The sequence below is a fragment of the Lithobates pipiens genome, unplaced genomic scaffold (genome assembly GCF_037356315.1).
Source record: "Lithobates pipiens isolate NorthernLeopardFrog02 unplaced genomic scaffold, aLitPip1_a1.2 Scaffold_19, whole genome shotgun sequence".
In the NCBI taxonomy this organism is placed as follows: domain Eukaryota; kingdom Metazoa; phylum Chordata; class Amphibia; order Anura; family Ranidae; genus Lithobates; species Lithobates pipiens.
The window spans coordinates 31,412,995-31,433,991 of NW_027507764.1; the positions used below are offsets into that span (position 1 = coordinate 31,412,995).

General features: G+C 47.0%; 1 protein-coding gene across 1 annotated transcript; it reads right to left on the bottom strand.

The window, feature by feature from the left end:
- Nucleotides 1–813: 813 nt before the first annotated feature.
- Nucleotides 814–17,277, bottom strand: LOC143995873 (E3 ubiquitin/ISG15 ligase TRIM25-like). Its single transcript, XM_077490597.1, has 2 exons — nucleotides 17,180–17,277; nucleotides 814–4,040 (listed from the first exon to the last, which is right to left on the bottom strand). Exon 2 carries the CDS (start codon nucleotides 4,036–4,038, stop codon nucleotides 2,296–2,298), a length of 1,743 nt encoding a protein of 580 aa, XP_077346723.1. The 5' UTR covers nucleotides 4,039–4,040; nucleotides 17,180–17,277; the 3' UTR covers nucleotides 814–2,295.
- Nucleotides 17,278–20,997: the final 3,720 nt, after the last annotated feature.

The following is a 20,997-nucleotide window of genomic DNA, read 5'->3' on the forward strand; positions in this document are numbered from 1 at the left end:
ACCACACTGCACATGCACGAGATTGGTAGGTGCATGCTAGGTAGCCAGCATGCACGGAATCCAGGAAGAAGGACACTGTGGCTTCACACTGGAGATGGCTATGCTGTGCAGAAACATCACAAAGTAAACAATGCTACCCAGATAGAAAACTGGGCATATTTTACAGCATATCTTTGTTACATTGCTCGAGGCATGAGTATTCTAGGAGTATTTTTTATCTTAAAATTCATATTTCGGCCAGAACTCCGCTTTAAGAACCAACAGATAGGACAAAGTAATATAAGCAAGCATAAAGGACAGCTTACCTAGCCAGCAATTAGAGGTCTGCATTCCAGATCATCCAGATCAGAGTGCAGCTCCTGCTGGAGACTCTGCTATTCCTGGCTGGCTCGCCAAGAAACCGTTATGGATATTTCTGATTGAGACACTGATAATAAAAGTTAACTCTGCATATGCAGGAACAGATTCACAGGATGCAATCACTGTGTTATAAATACTTGTTCTCACAATACAGAAAATAAAAAAGGGAGAGGTACGAGATGATGTTAATAAAAACTAGCGAATACAATAATGCAATATTTCATTTGTCATCAGCTATGTCTAAAGTAGCAAAACTAAAACCTTGAGAAAGGTTATCCTATGTGTTAGGTGAAGGACACTGAAACAATTCAACATTGCAAGCAAGATTCTCTTCTAATTAAATGAAAAATCCAGTGAAAGTCCATGTCAATTCAATTCCTGCCCCCTGTACATCATAACCAATAGGAACAAGACTATTGCTGGCTGTATTAGTAATGATAATACTAACAACAATCACAGATAACTGCATTTATTATGTAAATGACCTATGAGGACATTATTGTACACAATGACAATGTTTAATTCTTAAAAGTGTGTGATTGGACTAGTGGTCTCAAAACTGCAGGCCCTTTTCTTGCTTTTATCCAGCCCTTGGGGCATTATTCCCCATTGTTGCCGACATCGTTTCTGTCACTGACACCAAGAATTGGACACTATTCCTCCCACTAACAAAAATAATGGAGCACTAATCCTAACATTGACACCAGCGATGGGACTCTATTCCCCCGATTGACACCAATGATGGGACACTATTCCTCCCACTAACACCAATGATGGTGCACTATTCCTCCCACTGACACCAATGATGAGGCACAATTTCTCCCATTGACACCAAAGATGGGGCACTATTCCTCCCACTAACACCAATAATGGAACACTAATCCTAACATTGACACCAACGATGGGACACTATTCCTCCCATTAACACCAATAATGGAGCACTAATCCTAACATTGACACCAACAATGGGACACTATTCCTCCCATTAACACCAATAATGGAGCACTAATCCTAAAATTGACACCAATGATGGGACACTATTCCTCCCACTGACACCAATGATGAGGCACGATTTCTCCCATTGACACCAAAGATGGGGCACTATTCCTCCCACTAACACCAATGATGGTGCACTATTCCTCCCATTGACACCAAAGATGGGGCACTATTCCTCCTACCGATGCCAGGACATTTTCTTCTCCCACTGGCCACAGTGTGGGCCCCTAAAGTTTGAAGGACAGTAAACTGGCCCTTTGTTTAGAAAGTTTAGAGACCCCTGGTCTAAACAAAAACGAAATTTCTGATTTTGGACAGAGTAGGAGATAATTAGAACACCCCTGCTTGTTTCTTATTGCTATCCAGGGCTTCATTGGAGACAGTCCTATCATTTCCTATTCTGGTGACATTTTGCTAGACACATATAAAGGAAAAATCTACAACAGGGATGCAGAAAGAAAAAAAATATATATGACTGGGGTTCTAGCCTTCCCTACCCTACTGAAGTCTGAGCTGTTGGTACTGAGTTCCCCCTCACTTCCTGTCTGATAAAATATTGTCAGCAGGGCAGGAAGTGAGGGGAAATCTCTCCAAGGAAGGCCAGGATAGCAATAAAAACCTGAAAAAAGTTCTGATCCTTCCCCACTCCAGATTCACTGTAAAGGTGCAGGCTCCCGTGCCGTCATTTCAATTCTGGTTACACTACTTCATGTTTCACTGATGCAGAACATGCAGCCACTGAATCCGGGACAATCTGGCCTCCTGCATGCTTGTCCCTGGTAAGTGACACACTAGGTAGTGAAGTGAGGTTTAGGATAAAGAGGACGGCCCCGGAGCCTGCAACTTTATAAATAAATCAGTCATGTTGGTTCTTGTTCTTGGCCGAGTATTGAACCAGATTCCTCACTCTGGGGTGTCACCAGTCTTTGAGAAGTTCTCTCACATCTGATTCTTCTCAGATATCTTTATGAAACCTTTCCATACACCTATCCCAGCATGGAGGGGCTCAGTGAAGGTGGTGGTGAAGGTGTGGAGGTGTCGGATCGGGTCACACAATTCATAAAAGGAGATCCGCCCAGCCTCATAATCCAGATCGATCCCGACTCTGTTACTGGAGACACGGCCGGGTAATGGGGTCTCCTTTCTGTCATGCATCACTAAGTACTCATCACCCCACAACCTCTCCAAACCCCAGGACTTCTTATTGCATCCAATCCAAGACTGGACTCCTCTCCTGTCTATACTGGGGTAACACATCCCTACTTTCCAGTATACAGAACCCCCAACATTCACTTCCCAGTAATGTCTCCCTGAGGAGAAACTCTGACTACTTATCACCTGAGGACACTGAAATCTCACTGGTGTTTCTGGACGATTCTGATGTGATGATGAGGAGGCAGTTTTCCTGTCATCTGATATATGGAGATAATTACCAGCTGTCCTCAAATTCAGTAATATGTTTGTAACCCCCAACACCCCCCATGTTTGCTGTACAGCCCCGATATTTGGTTCTCCAGCCTCCACGTGCGAGTGTTGTTTGGCGGGGGTGAATCTTAGGCGTTTCCTGGATGGTTCAGCAGTGGTGTGACCTTTGTCCTTCGTAGTAGACTGAGGATAGACATGTGTGTCTGTACATTTCTGGACATTTACCCCAGACATGATATCAGATAAACCTGTGTTTAATGTGTGCGAGATCCCCGCCACATCCAGATCCCCTCCATCATGGAGGAGTTTATCATGTCTCTCTCTGTCCTCATCATCTCCATCCTCAGTATCACAGAAGTCACCTGTGTTTGATTCCTGTAGGATAGTCAGTGGATCCGTCATGTTACACAGCTCCTCAAGATAATCCATCTTACAGTACAACTTCTCCTCCTTTATTTTCAGCTGTTGGATCATATCAGACAGTGATAAATAGACGCGTTCTGCCTGCCCAGAGATCTCACTCAGGACTCTCTTCTCCAGGTCTTCCAGACGTCCCCTGAGGTCAACAAACAGGGCAGTGACTCTCTCCGTTTCATCATCTGCTTTTCCTTGTACTTTTCTCCTCTGTTCTTGCAGACTCTGGACTCTTTTCTCTGTCTCCTCTATCTCTGTCATCAGTTTCTGCAGAATATTTTTCAGTTTTTTCTTCTTCATCTCAGAGGCCTCATGCAGAGTCTCCACCTGATGTCCCCGATGTTCTCCATCCAGCCTGCAGGACACACAGATACAGGTGGAGTCCTCAGAGCAGTAATACTTCAGTAGTTCCTTATGGACAGAGCATTTCCTGTTCTCCAGGGAAGTGGTCGGGTCACATAAGACGTGTTCTGGAGACTTACTGTGGACTCTCAGGTGATTGTCACACAGAGAAGCTTCACAATGCAGACAGGATTTCACAGCAGGTACAGGAGTGTGAATACAGTAAGTGCAGAAGGCCCCGGACTTCTCCTGATCTGGCTGAGCAGACAGGAAATTCTCCACTATGTTACGTAGTGTTATGTTCCTATGCAGTGCAGGCCGATCCTGGAGCTGTTCTCTGCATTGAGGACAGGAATAACCTCCAGACTCCTCCTGTGTATCCAACACACGTCCAATACAGTCCCGACAGAAGTTGTGTCCACATATCAGGGTTATAGGATCGGTATAAATGTTCAGACAGACGGAACATTCTAGCTCCTTCCTCAGATCAGCAGACGCCATGGCTGAAAGCAGAAGAGAGAAATGACAATGAAATTCTCTGACACTCATTAAACCTGAGCTCCAGGAATTTAGCCGCTTTGTAAAGTGTCAGATTACTAGGGTTTAAGTCCAAAGAGGTACACATGCCATCTTTTGACTTTATCTGCTATTCACAGCCGTTTTATTGAGCGCCAAGAGTACAGCTATCACTCCACTCTCTGTACTCCGATAGGAGAGATGCTGTCTTCTCATATAGCAACTGCTCTGCTTGCCTCTCCTCTCTGCTATACATTCACAGAAGACTTTGCATTTTGTTAATGGATCCACATAATACAAAGCAATCTGTGATCGAGAAGGAGGAGGGGAGGAGCGGCTGCCGGCAACTCTGAATCTACTGGAGCTGGGAGCAGAAGATCCAGTGTCAGTGTGCCAGAAGTACAGCGATAGCTATGCCCCAGTGTTCAGAAAAAAAAAATTAAGCTGTAGAAGAGATAAATGCACTGACACAGGAGTAACTTTGGGCGGGGGGCTTGTGGAATCCAGCTTACCTTAGAGAGCTCCCAGCTTCCCCGGCCTCTACTATGTGAAATTCACCCTGTGTCTATTAGGGGCACAGGGTGACTGAGAACCCCAGTCTGATCTGCACTAATCAGGCTCACAGTACAACCACACCAGACTCAGCATTTCCTTTTACCCGTTATCCAGGGTCTTATATTTGTGGTTTGCGTTGAAGGAATGAAGGGACTCTTTCACTTGGGACATTCATATTTCTGAACAATATCCCTCAAGAATATATAAAGATAAAGTCCACCTTTCATCAGAGACCATGGCTAGATGGTTTGGTTTGGGGTGGGGTGGGGGTTGCTATGTGTTTGTTAAGTGCCTGTATCCCATTGTTCTATTGTTTGTGTCTGCGTTGGAAGAAACCTCTTATGGGATGTATAGGTCTATGTGGATTAGCTGTGAGAGGGGAGGATTCCTCCAGCAGTCCCTCCCAAAGACGGTCTACTATTGGAAAGTTGAATACACCTGTGTCACGCTACCAGCGGAGGTAACATTTACCCCACAAAGAAGGGGGAATTGTCCCCTGAGTGTATGTCTGTACATGTGTTCAAATAAAGATTCCAGCTTTGCAGCCAAGTGAGTCCTGCCTAGTGGGGGGGGGGAGCTAAAGCCAAGCAATCCCATAGACTTCTATGCAGAGCACTGAGAATCTTGGGAGTTGACAGCAGCCAAATAATGCAGCAAATTGTACAGTAGGAGAAGTGAAAAGAGGATCTTATTAAACTGCCTGGGAAAGTTTGTTCTCTTGATGTGGAGGACATCCATTAAAACACAGCTGCAAGGCACTAATCTGTCAGCAGGAGGCCAAGTCGGCCAAACTGAGGATCAAGGTTGGGAGCAGGGACACCAGAGATTCAACAGCCTATCAGACCTGCTATCTTTGCATGGTTGCCGCCAAGAGACTGGAGAGTTCATCTTACTCTCCACTTCAGATTTTTGAATGACCGAATCACCAATATGAGACCAAGGGGGTCCATTCCATCGCAAGAGTCTGTCGTCACCTCCTGGGAGTTGGTGAGAGGACCACTGGCCCGCCTTTACATTGTTAGCAGAAACTGAGCCATTGAGAACAGGACATCTAATGCAAACTCCACACCCTCTTACCAACTCTAAACCACGGTCAGCACATCTGGACTGCATCCACAGCACCTTTTGCTAATGCTTTACAAAATCCCTCAATACTTTATGCACTTGATGATTTGAACCTGCATGAAGTAAACATGTTGTGACAGAGCGTAGCCCTGCCAGGGTCTAAAAGGAAGTTGTGACCTAGAATTCTCAACCGGACAGGTTAAGGGGCTCCAGGGCGCTTGTGACAGAAGGAGGAAACTGGTTCTTCAGTGTTTTCTAAAGTTCGTTTTGGAGCCTGGAGATTTTAAAGTGATTTGGGTGGGATGAAATCTCCAATCCTGGGTCCAGGTATTCAGAACAGCCAGCATACTAATTGGTCAGGTGTGTGCTGGTCTTTTAGTAACAACCTGACCATGGTTCTGAGCTCCAGCCCGGCAGACAGGAAGTCTGGCCCAGGAGTCAGGAGGGCTCCAGTGTGGCAAGAGGCTTCTAGCTGTGTGCACCAAGTTGGTCGGTGAACAGTCTGTAGGACACAGACAAGGGCTTGGAGTGTAAGGCGCCAGAGCGGCAGTGCTGCAAGTACAAGCCAGAAAAGGGCTGAATGTTGTTTATGTTGAAGGAGAAGAAATGCTGAAAACCCCTGCGAGGAAACCCTATGTTTATGTTTACTGAACTTTCTTTTAAAAGAGAATTATGTGTTTTTTTAATTTTAGTTTCATACTTACCTATGTGAATGCAGCATCAGACCGATGCTGTATCTGTCCCCCGCCATCTCTGCACTGAGAACCAAGTCCCCAAACATCGCAGATGGCTTGGTTTTCACAGATCCCCGAGACGAGAGCTGCTGGCTGTCAGTCAACGTCTCTCCTCTCTGCTTCTCCACACTCAATGGAGTGCTGAGCTGTGGAGGGGCAGAGAGCAGCCATCTCAGGGGCAGCTGTGGGATCCAGACTTGGGAAGTCAGGATGACGCGGTGCCTTGACTGAGGGCAGTGACGTCAGCGGAGAACGGACTTCAGACCTCTCTCCGCTGAAAACGGTCACAGGAGTACAAAACGGATTGCACTCCTGTGACCCAGAGGAGAAGCCCAGCCTAAAAAGCTCAGGCTGGACTTCTCATTTAATAAAAATGGGCAAAGCTCTTAAAAAGAAGAAACAGCGAGTAGCGTAGTCCTTAAAGTTCTACACTTGGCGTGAACCCCTTACAGTGTCTTAAAGGGCCCCAACATTAGCCGGCAAAAGAGCAACTTTAACCGGTTCCCGACCAGCGCACGACGATGTACGTCGACAGAATGGCACGGGCAGGCATATTGGCGTACATGTATGTCCAATCTTCAATGCCGCCCTGCCATCGGGAGCGCTGGTCGGGACCCCCGTGAGTCCGGTCGCGGGACCCACGGACTCGATCGCCGCGGGCATCCCCGCGATCGTCTCACGGGACGGCTGAATGGAGGAAATGCCGTGTAAACAGCATTTCTCCATTCTGCCTAGCAACTAGTGACGCTGATCTCTGCTCCATGTGATTGGAGCAGAGATAAGTGTTTACTAAATGAAAGCCCAACCCCCCCCCCACAGTTAGTAACACACCCCTAGGAACACTTAACCCCTACACTGCCACCCACTGGTTAACCCCTTCACTGCCAGTGTCATTTACACAGGAATCACTGCATTTATATAGCACTGATTACTGTATAAATGACAATGGTCCCAAAAATGTGTCAAAAATGTCCGATGTGTCCCCCACAATGTCGCAGTCACAATAAAAATCGCTGATCGCCGCCATTACTAGTAAAAAAAATAAATAATAAAAAATTATTAATAAAAATGCTACAAAACTATCCCCTATTTTGTAAACGCTATAACTTTTGCGCAAACCAATCAATAATCGCTTATTGTGATTTTTTTTACCAAAAATATGTAGAAGAATACGTATCGGCCTAAACTGAGGGAAAAAAATGTTTTTATATATATTTTTGGGGGATATTTATTATAACAAAAAGTAAAAAATAATGTGTTTTTTTTCAAAATTGTCGCTCTATTTTTGTTTATAGCGCAAAAAATAAAAACCGCAGGGGTGATCAAATACCACCAAAAGAAAGCTCTATTTGTGGATTATTTGTGGAGAAAAAAGGACATCAGTTTTGTTTGGGAGCCACGTCGCACGACCGCGCAATTGTCAGTTAAAGCGACGCAGTGCCGAATCGCAAAAAGTGGTCTGGTCTTTGACCAGCAAAATGGTCCGGTCTGTAAGTGGTTAAAGACTGCCCCCTCTCACCTATATCCCAGCACATCACATTTTTGTTATTTATTGTAAACAAGGACAGTGCCTACGCAGTCAGAATAGGCCTAGCATAATCGCAATTAGTGCACCCAGGTAGTATAGTTCCTGCAGTTTGGTAGATCAGATCTTATTACTGCTTGCTGCTGCCCCTTCAGGTGTTGTCATTGTTTATTCTGATTTGCACACCAAATGTCATTTTGTGCTTCTTAGGCCGCGTACACACGGGCGGACTGTCTGACGGACTTGGTCCGCTGAAACGTGTTTCAGCGGACAGTCCGCTCGTGTGTGGGCTTCAGCTGACTTTTTCAGCGGACAGTCTGGCGGACTAAGTCTTTCGGAATTTCCGTAATATTGTCCGTCCAACTTTGGTTTCAGCGGACAGTCCGCTCGTGTGTAGGCAAGTTGGACGGACTAAGAATGGCGCATGCTCAGAAAGGATTTACACAGCCGAAGGTTGCATTGCTGTGTATTGGACGTCGTATTTCTAGTCCCGTCGTACGTGCTGTACACGTCATCATGCAAGCTTTCAACGGACTGTCTGTTCATCGTGTGTGGTCAAGTCCGTTCATTCAAAAGTAGGACGGACTGTCTGTCGGATTGTATGACGGACTTAGTTGGCCAGACAGTCCGCCCGTGTGTACGCGGCATTAGTCCTTACTGTTAATCACTTTGTATACTGAATTGTGTTATTACCATTTGTAATGTTTGGGGGTTGTTTAGATCAGCGTAGTGTTCACCGGTGAGTAGAGTCCATGCCAGTTGTGCTGTTTGCCCACTTTTATTAAGAAGAAAAAAAAAAAGTCCAACACAAATTGTTGCCCATGCAGGGGTTTCCAGCAGCAACACAAAACAAAGTAAGTCAGATCCAGCCTTCTAGCTCTCTTTAGCAGCACTGCTGCTCAGGCTTTATGGCTCAACCTCCTGACCATGTACCAATGTCCTTTTGTTCCCATACAAACTCTATAACTCTGCTGACACTCTCTTGCAGCTCCCTGCTGCTCCAGCCCTCTGCTCATGACTGCACGGTGCAGACATGCACACTTGTGGCTGCTCCCTGGCATCCACATGGACTACCCGGGAAGGTAGAGCCCAGAAACCCTGGTCCTGAGGCTACAGAAAGCCCCCTCACACACCTGCATAATCAATGTGCTAGGTGTTCCCAAAACCTGGTCCCAGGATTGGAGATTTCATCCCACCTGGATCATTATGAAATCTCCCAAGTCCAAAAATGGATTTTTACCAACCACAGAGCAAGCTGAAAAACAGTTTCCTTCAAATTAAACAAGGATCCTGAAGCCCCTCAACCTGCCTAGTTGAGAATAATGGCCAACATACACCATGACAGGGATTCAAGCTTCCATTTACCCCACCAACTTGTTTTAACCGGAGGGCGAAATACACAAGTTTCTTTTTTTTGGCACCTCTGTGCCAGCTACCACTTACAGGAGTCTACTCCTGTCCAACGCTACTCTTCCTAAAGGGGACCTCTACCCAATGTCCCCCCGTGGTGTATCTCTCTCTAGATCCCACTGTCCCTCTGCTATGGGCTCTAATGAGAATTTTCCAACTTTTTTTCTGGGTGTACTTCCATAAATTCTTCCTCTGAAATTTTAAATTGGTCCCTCTGGTCTTCCTATCAACCCTTCTGCCTCCTTGCTTCGGGTTCCTGGGCTTTACAAAACCTCTCTCAGCATTACTGTCCTGAGGCTGTAGGGGGCCTATTTCTGTCAGGGTTTGTAACTGAACCACCCTTATTTCTGGTACCAGACTGAGCAGTCACCAATTGTTTTCAAATTTTATCCGTACCTTCAGGGCACCTTTGTACACCAAATTATCACGAACCATCGGTACATTATTAGTTTTATCATGAACAGATATATTCAGGTCAATGTTACACCTTTCAATGTTGTCTTTTCTAGCATTTGTTAGGGCGATGTCTGAAGACGGCACGCGCTGGAGGGCAGCCATCATCCGCGGGAACCTCACAAAAAGCCACCTCCCTTGGTGTCACAGACTCTGCGGGCAGCTGTCCTATCATCTGACTTTTTCCAACACTATCTGCATCTCTATCCAAATACAGAATAGATGAGCTCTCGTCTGATCCACGTCCAATTTTTACCTTAATTCTCACCCATTTCCGTCTCAGGGACCTTATCAGTTTTGTAATATAAACGTATTTTTGGGCCGGTGGTCCTAGTCTCTTTAACCACCGCTATTTGAGTAACGGTAAGGATCTCTACTGTTTTCTGGGCCATGCTTGGTCCTTCCATCTCCCGTGGTTTGCCCACTAGTGCAATAAACGTGCCCTTCACCAAAACCAACAACTGACCAGCACCACCCTGGACCACAGGCAGCAGAAATGCTTCCCATCTGCCTATTAAGAGGCATAACCTCTGACATTTTTGACTCATTTTCCATTTCTCCATAGCCTCTCCCATATACCAAATCTTCAAAAATGAGTTCAGCAACATACCCAGAGGCACAGACCTAAGTCCTTCCTGGAGACTTTTATGACACCATGAACACAGGGAGTGTCATTCACTGAGACTTGAGAAGTTGCAGCGGTTAAAGGGACATCCTCCCTGCTGGAGGTAACTACAGCCTGGTGCTGGACTCACTCTCAACTTCTCAGGTTCAGCACCAGTGAGCTGCTCCAGCATTTCACATTTCGGAGGTGCGCTTGTGGGACGTTCCCGAAAAGTCCTGCAAGCAGCATCTTTGGGGCAGGTTGGGAGTGATGTATTTAGTGCTCCCAAAACGCCCTGCCTATTGGAACGAATGGGCAGCGGTTCTGAAGTTCCTCGTAAGCGCTGCAACACGTGAGTTTTTAACCCCCTTCTTTGGGGTTAGAAGCGCCCACTAGCGGCTGAAATGCACCACTAAAATGAGCGGCGCTTTAGAGGAAACGCGGCCCTAGTGTGAAATGGGTCTTGATCACCAACACAGGTTCAGTTTGGACTTTAAACCCCCCCCCCCCCCCCCCCGGTGCCTTCCCCCTGTACAGTGCACTGTCCAGAGGCAAGTCTTTCTCAGGAGAACATTCAGTGGGCCCCCCCTGACTGGGGTCACTCCACCATCATCATGGACACATACAAAACAAGGAATTGGTCGCACGCTGGAACTCCAAATTATCTCAAACTAAATCTTCATCCAAGGCTTATCTTCATCCAAGGCTTATATCACCAAGTACAAGGCAAAGTGTCGGGAGGGACAAACATGTCCATGATGATATCGCAACAAAGAGAAGCACCCCGCTCCAGGCAAAATCGGGTGCAGGATGGATCACAGGTGCAGACCTCGGCTCACCACCATAGAAGACGAACAAAACAAGGAATTGGTCGCACGCTGGAACTCCAAATTATCTCGATGTCACCTTTATTGTCAAAAGGGCCAGACAGATACAGGCAATGGTAGACGCTTCACAAGCGATAGCTTGGGTTGGGTTGTGAACAAGCAAGCTATCATGTGTGAAACGTCTACCATTGCCTGTATCTGTCTGACCCTTTTGACAATAAAGGTGACATCGAGATAATTTGGAGTTCCAGCGTGCGACCAATTCCTTGTTTTGTTCGTCTTCCATGGTGGTGAGCCGAGGTCTGCACCTGTGATCCATCCTGCAGCTGATTTTGCCTGGAGCGGGGTGCTTCTCTTTGTTCTTTGCTGCGATATCATCATGGACATGTTTGTCCCTCCCGACACTTTGCCTTGTACTTGGTGATGTAAGCTTTTGGATGAAGATAAGCCTTGGATGAAGATTTTAAGCCATGGAAACCCATTCGGCTGCATCCAAGGCTTACATCACCAAGTACAATGCAAAGCGTCGGGAGGGACAACCATGTCCATGACGATGTTGTGCTAATCTGAAGGCCACGTGAAGTTTGGAGGTCTGTAGACCTCTGCAGACAGCTGAAGACACTGTGAGCTTCAGCATGCGCTGACCCGGCTCTGTCATTCTACATGGCCCACCACTTCGTGGCTGAGATGCTGGTGTTCCCAGTCGCTTCCACTTTCTTATAACACCACTCCGATGTTGTACTAATCTGAAGGCCACGTGAAGTTTGGAGGTCTGTAGACCTCTGCAGACAGTTGAAGACACTGTGAGCTTCAGCATGCGCTGATCCAGCTCTGTCATTCTACATGGCCCACCACTTCGTGGCTGAGATGCTGGTGTTCCCAGTTGCTTCCACTTTCTTATAACACCACTCCGATGTTGTACTAATCTGAAGGCCACATGAAGTTTGGAGGTCTGTAGACCTCTGCAGACAGCTGAAGACACTGTGAGCTTCAGCATGCGCTGACCCAGCTCTGTCATTCTACATGGCCCACCACTTCGGGGCTGAGATGCTGGTGTTCCCAGTCGCTTCCACTTTCTTATAACACCACTCCGATGTTGTACCAATCTGAAGGCCACATGAAGTTTGGAAGTCTGTAGGCCTCTGCAGACAGCTGAAGACACTGTGAGCTTCAGCATGCGCTGACCCGGCTCTGTCATTCTACATGGCCCACCACTTCGTGGCTGAGATGCTGGTGTTCCCAGTTGCTTCCACTTTCTTATAACACCACTCCGATGTTGTACTAATCTGAAGGCCACATGAAGTTTGGAGGTCTGTAGACCTCTGCAGACAGTTGAAGACACTGTGAGCTTCAGCATGCGCTGATCCAGCTCTGTCATTCTACATGGCCCACCACTTCGTGGCTGAGATGCTGGTGTTCCCAGTTGCTTCCACTTTCTTATAACACCACTCCGATGTTGTACCAATCTGAAGGCCACATGAAGTTTGGAAGTCTGTAGGCCTCTGCAGACAGCTGAAGACACTGTGAGCTTCAGCATGCGCTGACCCGGCTCTGTCATTCTACATGGCCCACCACTTCGTGGCTGAGATGTTGGTGTTCCCAGTTGCTTCCACTTTCTTATAACACCACTCCGATGTTGTACTAATCTGAAGGCCACATGAAGTTTGGAGGTCTGTAGACCTCTGCAGACAGCTGAAGACACTGTGAGCTTCAGCATGCGCTGACCCGGCTCTGTCATTCTACATGGCCCACCACTTCGGGGCTGAGATGCTGGTGTTCCCAGTCGCTTCCACTTTCTTATAACACCACTCCGATGTTGTACTAATCTGAAGGCCACGTGAAGTTTGGAGGTCTGTAGACCTCTGCAGACAGCTGAAGACACTGTGAGCTTCAGCATGCGCTGACCCGGCTCTGTCATTCTGCATGGCCCACCACTTCGTGGCTGAGATGCTGGTGTTCCCAGTTGCTTCCACTTTCTTATAACACCACTCCGATGTTGTACTAATCTGAAGGCCACGTGAAGTTTGGAGGTCTGTAGACCTCTGCAGAAAGTTGAAGACACTGTGAGCTTCAGCATGCGCTGACCCAGCTCTGTCATTCTACATGGCCCACCACTTCGTGGCTGAGATGCTGGTGTTCCCAGTTGCTTCCACTTTCTTATAACACCACTCCGATGTTGTACCAATCTGAAGGCCACATGAAGTTTGGAAGTCTGTAGCCCTCTGCAGACAGCTGAAGACACTGTGAGCTTCAGCATGCGCTGACCCGGCTCTGTCATTCTACATGGCCCACCACTTCGTGGCTGAGATGCTGGTGTTCCCAGTCGCTTCCACTTTCTTATAACACCACTCCGATGTTGTACTAATCTGAAGGCCACATGAAGTTTGGAGGTCTGTAGCCCTCTGCAGACAGCTGAAGACACTGTGAGCTTCAGCATGTGCTGATCCAGCTCTGTCATTCTACATGGCCCACCACTTTGTGGCTGAGATGCTGGTGTTCCCAGTCGCTTCCACTTTGTGATAACACCACTCCGATGTTGTACTAATCTGAAGGCCACATGAAGTTTGGAGGTCTGTAGACCTCTGCAGACAGCTGAAGACACTGTGAGCTTCAGCATGCGCTGACCCAGCTCTGTCATTCTACATGGCCCACCACTTCGGGGCTGAGATGCTGGTGTTCCCAGTCGCTTCCACTTTCTTATAACACCACTCCGATGTTGTACTAATCTGAAGGCCACGTGAAGTTTGGAGGTCTGTAGACCTCTGCAGACAGCTGAAGACACTGTGAGCTTCAGCATGCGCTGACCCGGCTCTGTCATTCTACATGGCCCACCACTTCGTGGCTGAGATGCTGGTGTTCCCAGTCGCTTCCACTTTCTTATAACACCACTCCGATGTTGTACTAATCTGAAGGCCACGTGAAGTTTGGAGGTCTGTAGACCTCTGCAGACAGTTGAAGACACTGTGAGCTTCAGCATGCGCTGATCCAGCTCTGTCATTCTACATGGCCCACCACTTCGTGGCTGAGATGCTGGTGTTCCCAGTTGCTTCCACTTTCTTATAACACCACTCCGATGTTGTACCAATCTGAAGGCCACATGAAGTTTGGAAGTCTGTAGGCCTCTGCAGACAGCTGAAGACACTGTGAGCTTCAGCATGCGCTGACCCGGCTCTGTCATTCTACATGGCCCACCACTTCGTGGCTGAGATGCTGGTGTTCCCAGTTGCTTCCACTTTCTTATAACACCACTCCGATGTTGTACTAATCTGAAGGCCACATGAAGTTTGGAGGTCTGTAGACCTCTGCAGACAGTTGAAGACACTGTGAGCTTCAGCATGCGCTGACCCGGCTCTGTCATTCTACATGGCCCACCACTTCGTGGCTGAGATGCTGGTGTTCCCAGTTGCTTCCACTTTCTTATAACACCACTCCGATGTTGTACTAATCTGAAGGCCACATGAAGTTTGGAGGTCTGTAGACCTCTGCAGACAGCTGAAGACACTGTGAGCTTCAGCATGCGCTGACCCGGCTCTGTCATTCTACATGGCCCACCACTTCGTGGCTGAGATGCTGGTGTTCCCAGTCGCTTCCACTTTCTTATAACACCACTCCGATGTTGTACTAATCTGAAGGCCACATGAAGTTTGGAGGTCTGTAGACCTCTGCAGACAGCTGAAGACACTGTGAGCTTCAGCATGCGCTGACCCGGCTCTGTCATTCTACATGGCCCACCACTTCGTGGCTGAGATGCTGGTGTTCCCAGTTGCTTCCACTTTCTTATAACACCACTCCGATGTTGTACTAATCTGAAGGCCACATGAAGTTTGGAGGTCTGTAGACCTCTGCAGACAGCTGAAGACACTGTGAGCTTCAGCATGCGCTGACCCGGCTCTGTCATTCTACATGGCCCACCACTTCGTGGCTGAGATGCTGGTGTTCCCAGTCGCTTCCACTTTCTTATAACACCACTCCGATGTTGTACTAATCTGAAGGCCACATGAAGTTTGGAGGTCTGTAGCCCTCTGCAGACAGTTGAAGACACTGTGAGCTTCAGCATGTGCTGATCCAGCTCTGTCATTCTACATGGCCCACCACTTCGTGGCTGAGATGCTGGTGTTCCCAGTCGCTTCCACTTTGTGATAACACCACTAACACTGGACCCGTGGAATATTTAGCAGCAAGGAGATTTCACGGATGGACTCTTTGCACAGGTGGCCTCCTATCACAATCCCATGGATGAATTCACCGAGCTCCTGAGAGCGAGACGTTCCTTCACAAATGTTTGTAGAAGCCGTCTGCATGACTAGGTGTGCGATTTTATACACCTGTGGCCAAGGAGGTGATTGGAACACCTGAATTCAATGATTTGGAGGGCTGTCCCAATACTTTTGGCAAAATAGTGTATTTCAGAGCTATATAAATGTATAATAATAATAGTCTGCGACTGTGGGGGGGGGGAGGGGACATTAAAGTGTAAGCTCCTCTGTACAGAGACTGATGTGACTGTGGGGGGGAGGGGACATTAGAGTGTAAGCTCCTCTGTACAGAGACTGATGTGACTGTGGGGGGGGGAGGGGACATTAGAGTGTAAGCTCTTCTGTACAGAGACTGATATGACTGTGGGGGAGGGGACATTAGAGTGTAAGCTCCGCTGTACAGAGACTGATGTGACTGTGGGGGGAGGGGACATTAGAGTGTAAGCTCCTCTGTACAGAGACTGATGTAACTGTGGGGGGGAGGGGACATTAGAGTGTAAGCTCCTCTGTACAGAGACTGATGTGACTGTGGGGGAGGGGACATTAGAGTGTAAGCTCCTCTGTACAGAGACTGATGTGACTGTGGGGGGGGAGGGGACATTAGAGTGTAAGCTCTTCTGTACAGAGACTGATGTGACTGTGGGGGAGGGGACATTAGAGTGTAAGCTCTTCTGTACAGAGACTGATATGACTGTGGGGGAGGGGACATTAGAGTGTAAGCTCCGCTGTACAGAGACTGATGTGACTGTGGGGGGGGAGGGGACATTAGAGTGTAAGCTCCTCTGTACAGAGACTGATGTGACTGTGGGGGAGGGGACATTAGAGTGTAAGCTCCTCTGTACAGAGACTGATGTGACTGTGGGGGGAGGGGACATTAGAGTGTAAGCTCCTCTGTACAGAGACAGATGTGACTGTGGGGGGAGGGGACATTAGAGTGTAAGCTCCGCTGTACAGAGACTGATGTGACTGTGGGGGGAGGGGACATTAGAGTGTAAGCTCCTCTGTACAGAGACTGATGTGACTGTGGGGGAGGGGACATTAGAGTGTAAGCTCCTCTGTACAGAGACTGATGTGACTGTGGGGGGAGGGGACATTAGAGTGTAAGCTCCTCTGTACAGAGACAGATGTGACTGTGGGGGGAGGGGACATTAGAGTGTAAGCTCCTCTGTACAGACTGATGTGACCGTGGGGGAGGGGACATTAGAGTGTAAGCTCCTCTGTACAGAGACTGATGTGACTGTGGGGGGAGGGGACATTAGAGTGTAAGCTCCTCTGTACAGAGACTGATGTGACTGTGGGGGGGGGACATTAGAGTGTAAGCTCCTCTGTACAGAGACAGATGTGACTGTGGGGGAGGGGACATTAGAGTGTAAGCTCCTCTGTACAGAGACTGATGTGACTGTGGGGGGGAGGGGACATTAGAGTGTAAGCTCCTCTGTACAGAGACTGATGTGACTGTGGGGGGGAGGGGACATTAGAGTGTAAGCTCCTCTGTACAGAGACTGATGTGATTGGCTCAGTGTACAGCACTATGGTATATGTCAGCTCTATAGAAGGATTGGAGATAAGATCAGAACTTGCTGTGACTTCTCTGTGATGAGATATAAATCTATACCCTCCCCCCTTACATTATTGATCACTTATAATCTGTATTATCCATCAATTCCTCCATGTGTCCCCCTCCCCCATCCTCTCACCTCTCCATATACAATGTCTCCTCCCCAAACAGTAGAGGACCAACCAGGTTTAGCTCCAAGGCAGAGTGGAGGACACATGTTTCCTGTGAAGAGTGGAGCTCCAGTCTGCAGCCACACCCCCTTGGAATACAGTGCGTAGGACACGCAGGAAGTCCTCCAGCAGACACTAGAGGTCAGGCTGCTCTGTGAAAGGACTCCGGCCGGGGGCGGCCATTTTTGCGTAGGACAAAGAATATTGTCTTAGTGTACAGTACATGGAATATGATCCTCAGAGTAATATTAGTATTATTAACACTTTAATGAAATGAACTATGTACTAAAATGAGCAAATGATACAATATTTATTTAATAAATGAATGTATTGTTGGTATATGTAATGTTAATGAATAAATAGTAACAAACCAGGGCAGATATTACAGAGCTGCATTCATTTTTATCTTTATTAATTATTATGTCAATAAATGTATTTTATAAATACAAGCTGTGTAAGTGCCGGAGGGTGATCAGACTCTTGTAGTCCCTGTACAGCAGGGCTGGAGAGTAACATGGAGGAGCAGCACAAGGAACCAATCCGTTCACGTGCTGACAAGAAGCATGCTGATAGGAGGGGAGAGAAGAGTCACAGAGAGAATCACTGTTCTGCTTCTCATGTCACTGTCCAATCACACGTTAGGGTGCCCTGGGCTCAGAGGAAGTGGGTTGACCCGATGCTGAGACATGGAGGAGAAATCTCTGGGTTGAAGGTGAATATGGCAACTGTTTTGTTATTTTATATGTAATGGGCTATTCATTTTTATCTGATTATTTTGGCTGGAGATTTGTTTTAATAAAATTAGAAAATTAATAAAAAATAAAAATAAAATCAATCCATCTTAGGCTGGGTTCACATGTGCCGTGCGAATTGGAGTTTACACCAGGATCAGGTCAGGTTAGCATCAGGATCAGGTCAAAATTGGATCAGGATCAGGTCAGGTTTGCAGAAAGGATCGGATCATAATTGAATCAGGATCAGGTCAGATCAGGACTGAATCAGGATCAGGTCAGATTTGCATCAGAATCAGGTCAGGATTGGATCAGGATCAGGATCAGGTCAGGATTGGATCAGGTCAGGTATAAATGAGGATCACGTCAGATTTGCATCGGGATCTGGTGAGGTTAGCATCAGGATCAAGTCAAAATTGCATTAGGATCAGGTCAGGTTTGCATCAGGTCAGCTTTGCATCAGGATCAGGTCAGGATTGGATCTGTTTTAAGTCGGTTTTACATCAGGATCAGGTCAGGTTTCCATCAGGATTGGTTTAGGACCAAGTCAGGATTGAATCAGGATCAGGTCAGGTTAGCATCAGGATCAGGTCAGGTTAGCATCAGGATCAGGTCAAAATTGGATCAGGATCAGGTCAGGTTTGCATCAGGATCAGGTTAGGATTGGATCTGTTTTAAGTCGGTTTTACATCAGGATCAGGTCAGGTTTGAATCAGGATCAGGTCAGGATTAAATCAGGATCAGGTCAGGTTTGCACCAGGATAAGGTCAGGATTGCATCAGGATCAGGTCAAGCCTGCATCAGGATCAGGTCCAAATTGGATCAGGATCAGGTCATGTTTGCATTAGGATCAGGTCAGGTTTGCATCAGGATCAGGTCAGGATTGCATCTGTTTTAGGTCAGTTTTGCATCAGGATCAGGTCAGGCTTGGATCAAGATCTGGTCAGGTTTGCAGAAAGGATAGGATCATGATCAGGTCAGGATTAAATCAGGATCAGGTCAGGTATGAATCAGGATCAGGTCAGGACTGAATCAGGATCAGGTCAGATTTGCTTTAGGATATGGTCAAGTTTGCATCAGGATCAGGTCAGGATTGGATCAGGATCAGGTCAGGATTGGATCTGGATCAGGTTTGCATCAGGATCAGGTCAGGATTGGATCTGTTTTAAGTCAGTTTTGCATCAGAATCAGGCCAGGTTTGCATCAGGAGTGGTTTAGGATCAGGTCAGGATTGAATCAGGAACAGGTCAGGATTGCATCTGTTTTAGGTCAGTTTTGCATCAGGATCAGGTCAAGTTTGGATCAAGATCTGGTCAGGTTTGCATCAGGATCAGGTCAGGTTTGCAGAAAGGATAGGATCATGACCAGGTCAGGATTAAATCAGGATCAGGTCAGGTATGAATCAGGATCAGGTCAGGACTGAATCAGGATCAGGTCAGATTTGCTTTAGGATATGGTCAAGTTTGCATCAGGATCAGGTCAGGATTGGATCAGGATCAGGTCAGGATTGGATCTGGATCAGGTTTGCATCAGGATCAGGTCAGGATTGGATCTGTTTTAAGTCAGTTTTGCATCAGAATCAGGCCAGGTTTGCATCAGGAGTGGTTTAGGATCAGGTCAGGATTGAATCAGGAACAGGTCAGGATTGCATCTGTTTTAGGTCAGTTTTGCATCAGGATCAGGTCAAGTTTGGATCAAGATCTGGTCAGGTTTGCATCAGGATCAGGTCAGGTTTGCAGAAAGGATAGGATCATGACCAGGTCAGGATTAAATCAGGATCAGGTCAGGATTAAATCAGGATCAGGTCAGGTATGAATCAGGATCAGGTCAGGACTGAATCAGGATCAGGTCATATTTGCATCAGGATATGGTCAGGTTTGAATCAGGATCAGGTCAGGATTGGATCAGGATCAGGTCAGGTTTGCATCAGGATCAGGTCAGGATTGGATCTGTTTTAAGTCAGTTTTGCATCAGGATCAGGTCAGGTTTGCATCAGGATTGATTTAGGATCAGTTCAGGATTGAATCAGGATCAGGTCAGGATTAAATCAGGATCGGGTCAGGTGTGCACCAGAATCAGGTCAGGATTGCATCAGGATCAGGTCAAGCCTGCAACAGGATCAGGTGAGGTTTGCATCAGTATCAGGTCAGGATTGCATCTGTTTTAGGTCAGTTTTGCATCAGGATCAGGTCAGGTTTGCATCAGGATTGGTTTAGGATCAGTTCAGGATTGAATCAGGATCAGGTTACAGTTACACAGTAGGTGAGGGTGAAAAAAGACACAAGTCCAACCTATGTGTGTGATTATGTGTCAGTATTACATTGTATATCCCTGTATGTTGCAGTCGTTCAGGTGCTTATATAATAGTTTTTTGAAACTATCTATGCTCCTCTCTGAGACCACCGCCTGTGGAAGGGAATTCCACATCCTAACCACTCTTACATTAAAGATCCCTCTACATAATTTAAGGTTAAAACGCTTCTCTTCTAATATTAATGAGTGGTCATGTGTCTTATTAAATTCCCTTTCGCTGAAAAGTTTTATCCCTATTGTGGGGTCACTAGTCCGGTATTTGTATATTGAAATCATATCCCCTCTCAGGCGTCTCTTCTCCAGAGAGAATAAGTTCGGTGCTCACAACCTTTCCTCATAACTAATATCCTCCAGACCCTTTATTAGCTTTGTTGCCCTTCTTTGTAGTCGCTCCATTTCCAGTACATCCTTCCTGAGGACTGGTGCCCAGAACTGGACAGTATACTCCAGGTGCGGCCAGACCAGAGTCTTGTAGAGCAGGAGAATTATCGTTTTATCTCTGGAGTTGATCCCCTTTTTAATGCCAATATTCTGTTTGCTTTGTTAGCAGCAGCTTGGCATTGCTGAGCCTATCATCTACTAGGACCCCCAGGTCCTTTTCCATCCTAGATCCCCCCAGAGGTTCTCCCCCCAGTCTATAGATTCCATTCATATTTTTGCCACCCAAATCCATTATTTTACATTTTTCTACATTGAACATCATTTGCCATGTAGTTGCCCATCCCCCCCATTCATTTGTTCAG

Bases quoted from the DNA above. Each gene is read 5' to 3' on its own strand.
- LOC143995873 (XM_077490597.1), bottom strand. From the start codon at position 4,038: ATGGCGTCTGCTGATCTGAGGAAGGAGCTAGAATGTTCCGTCTGTCTG.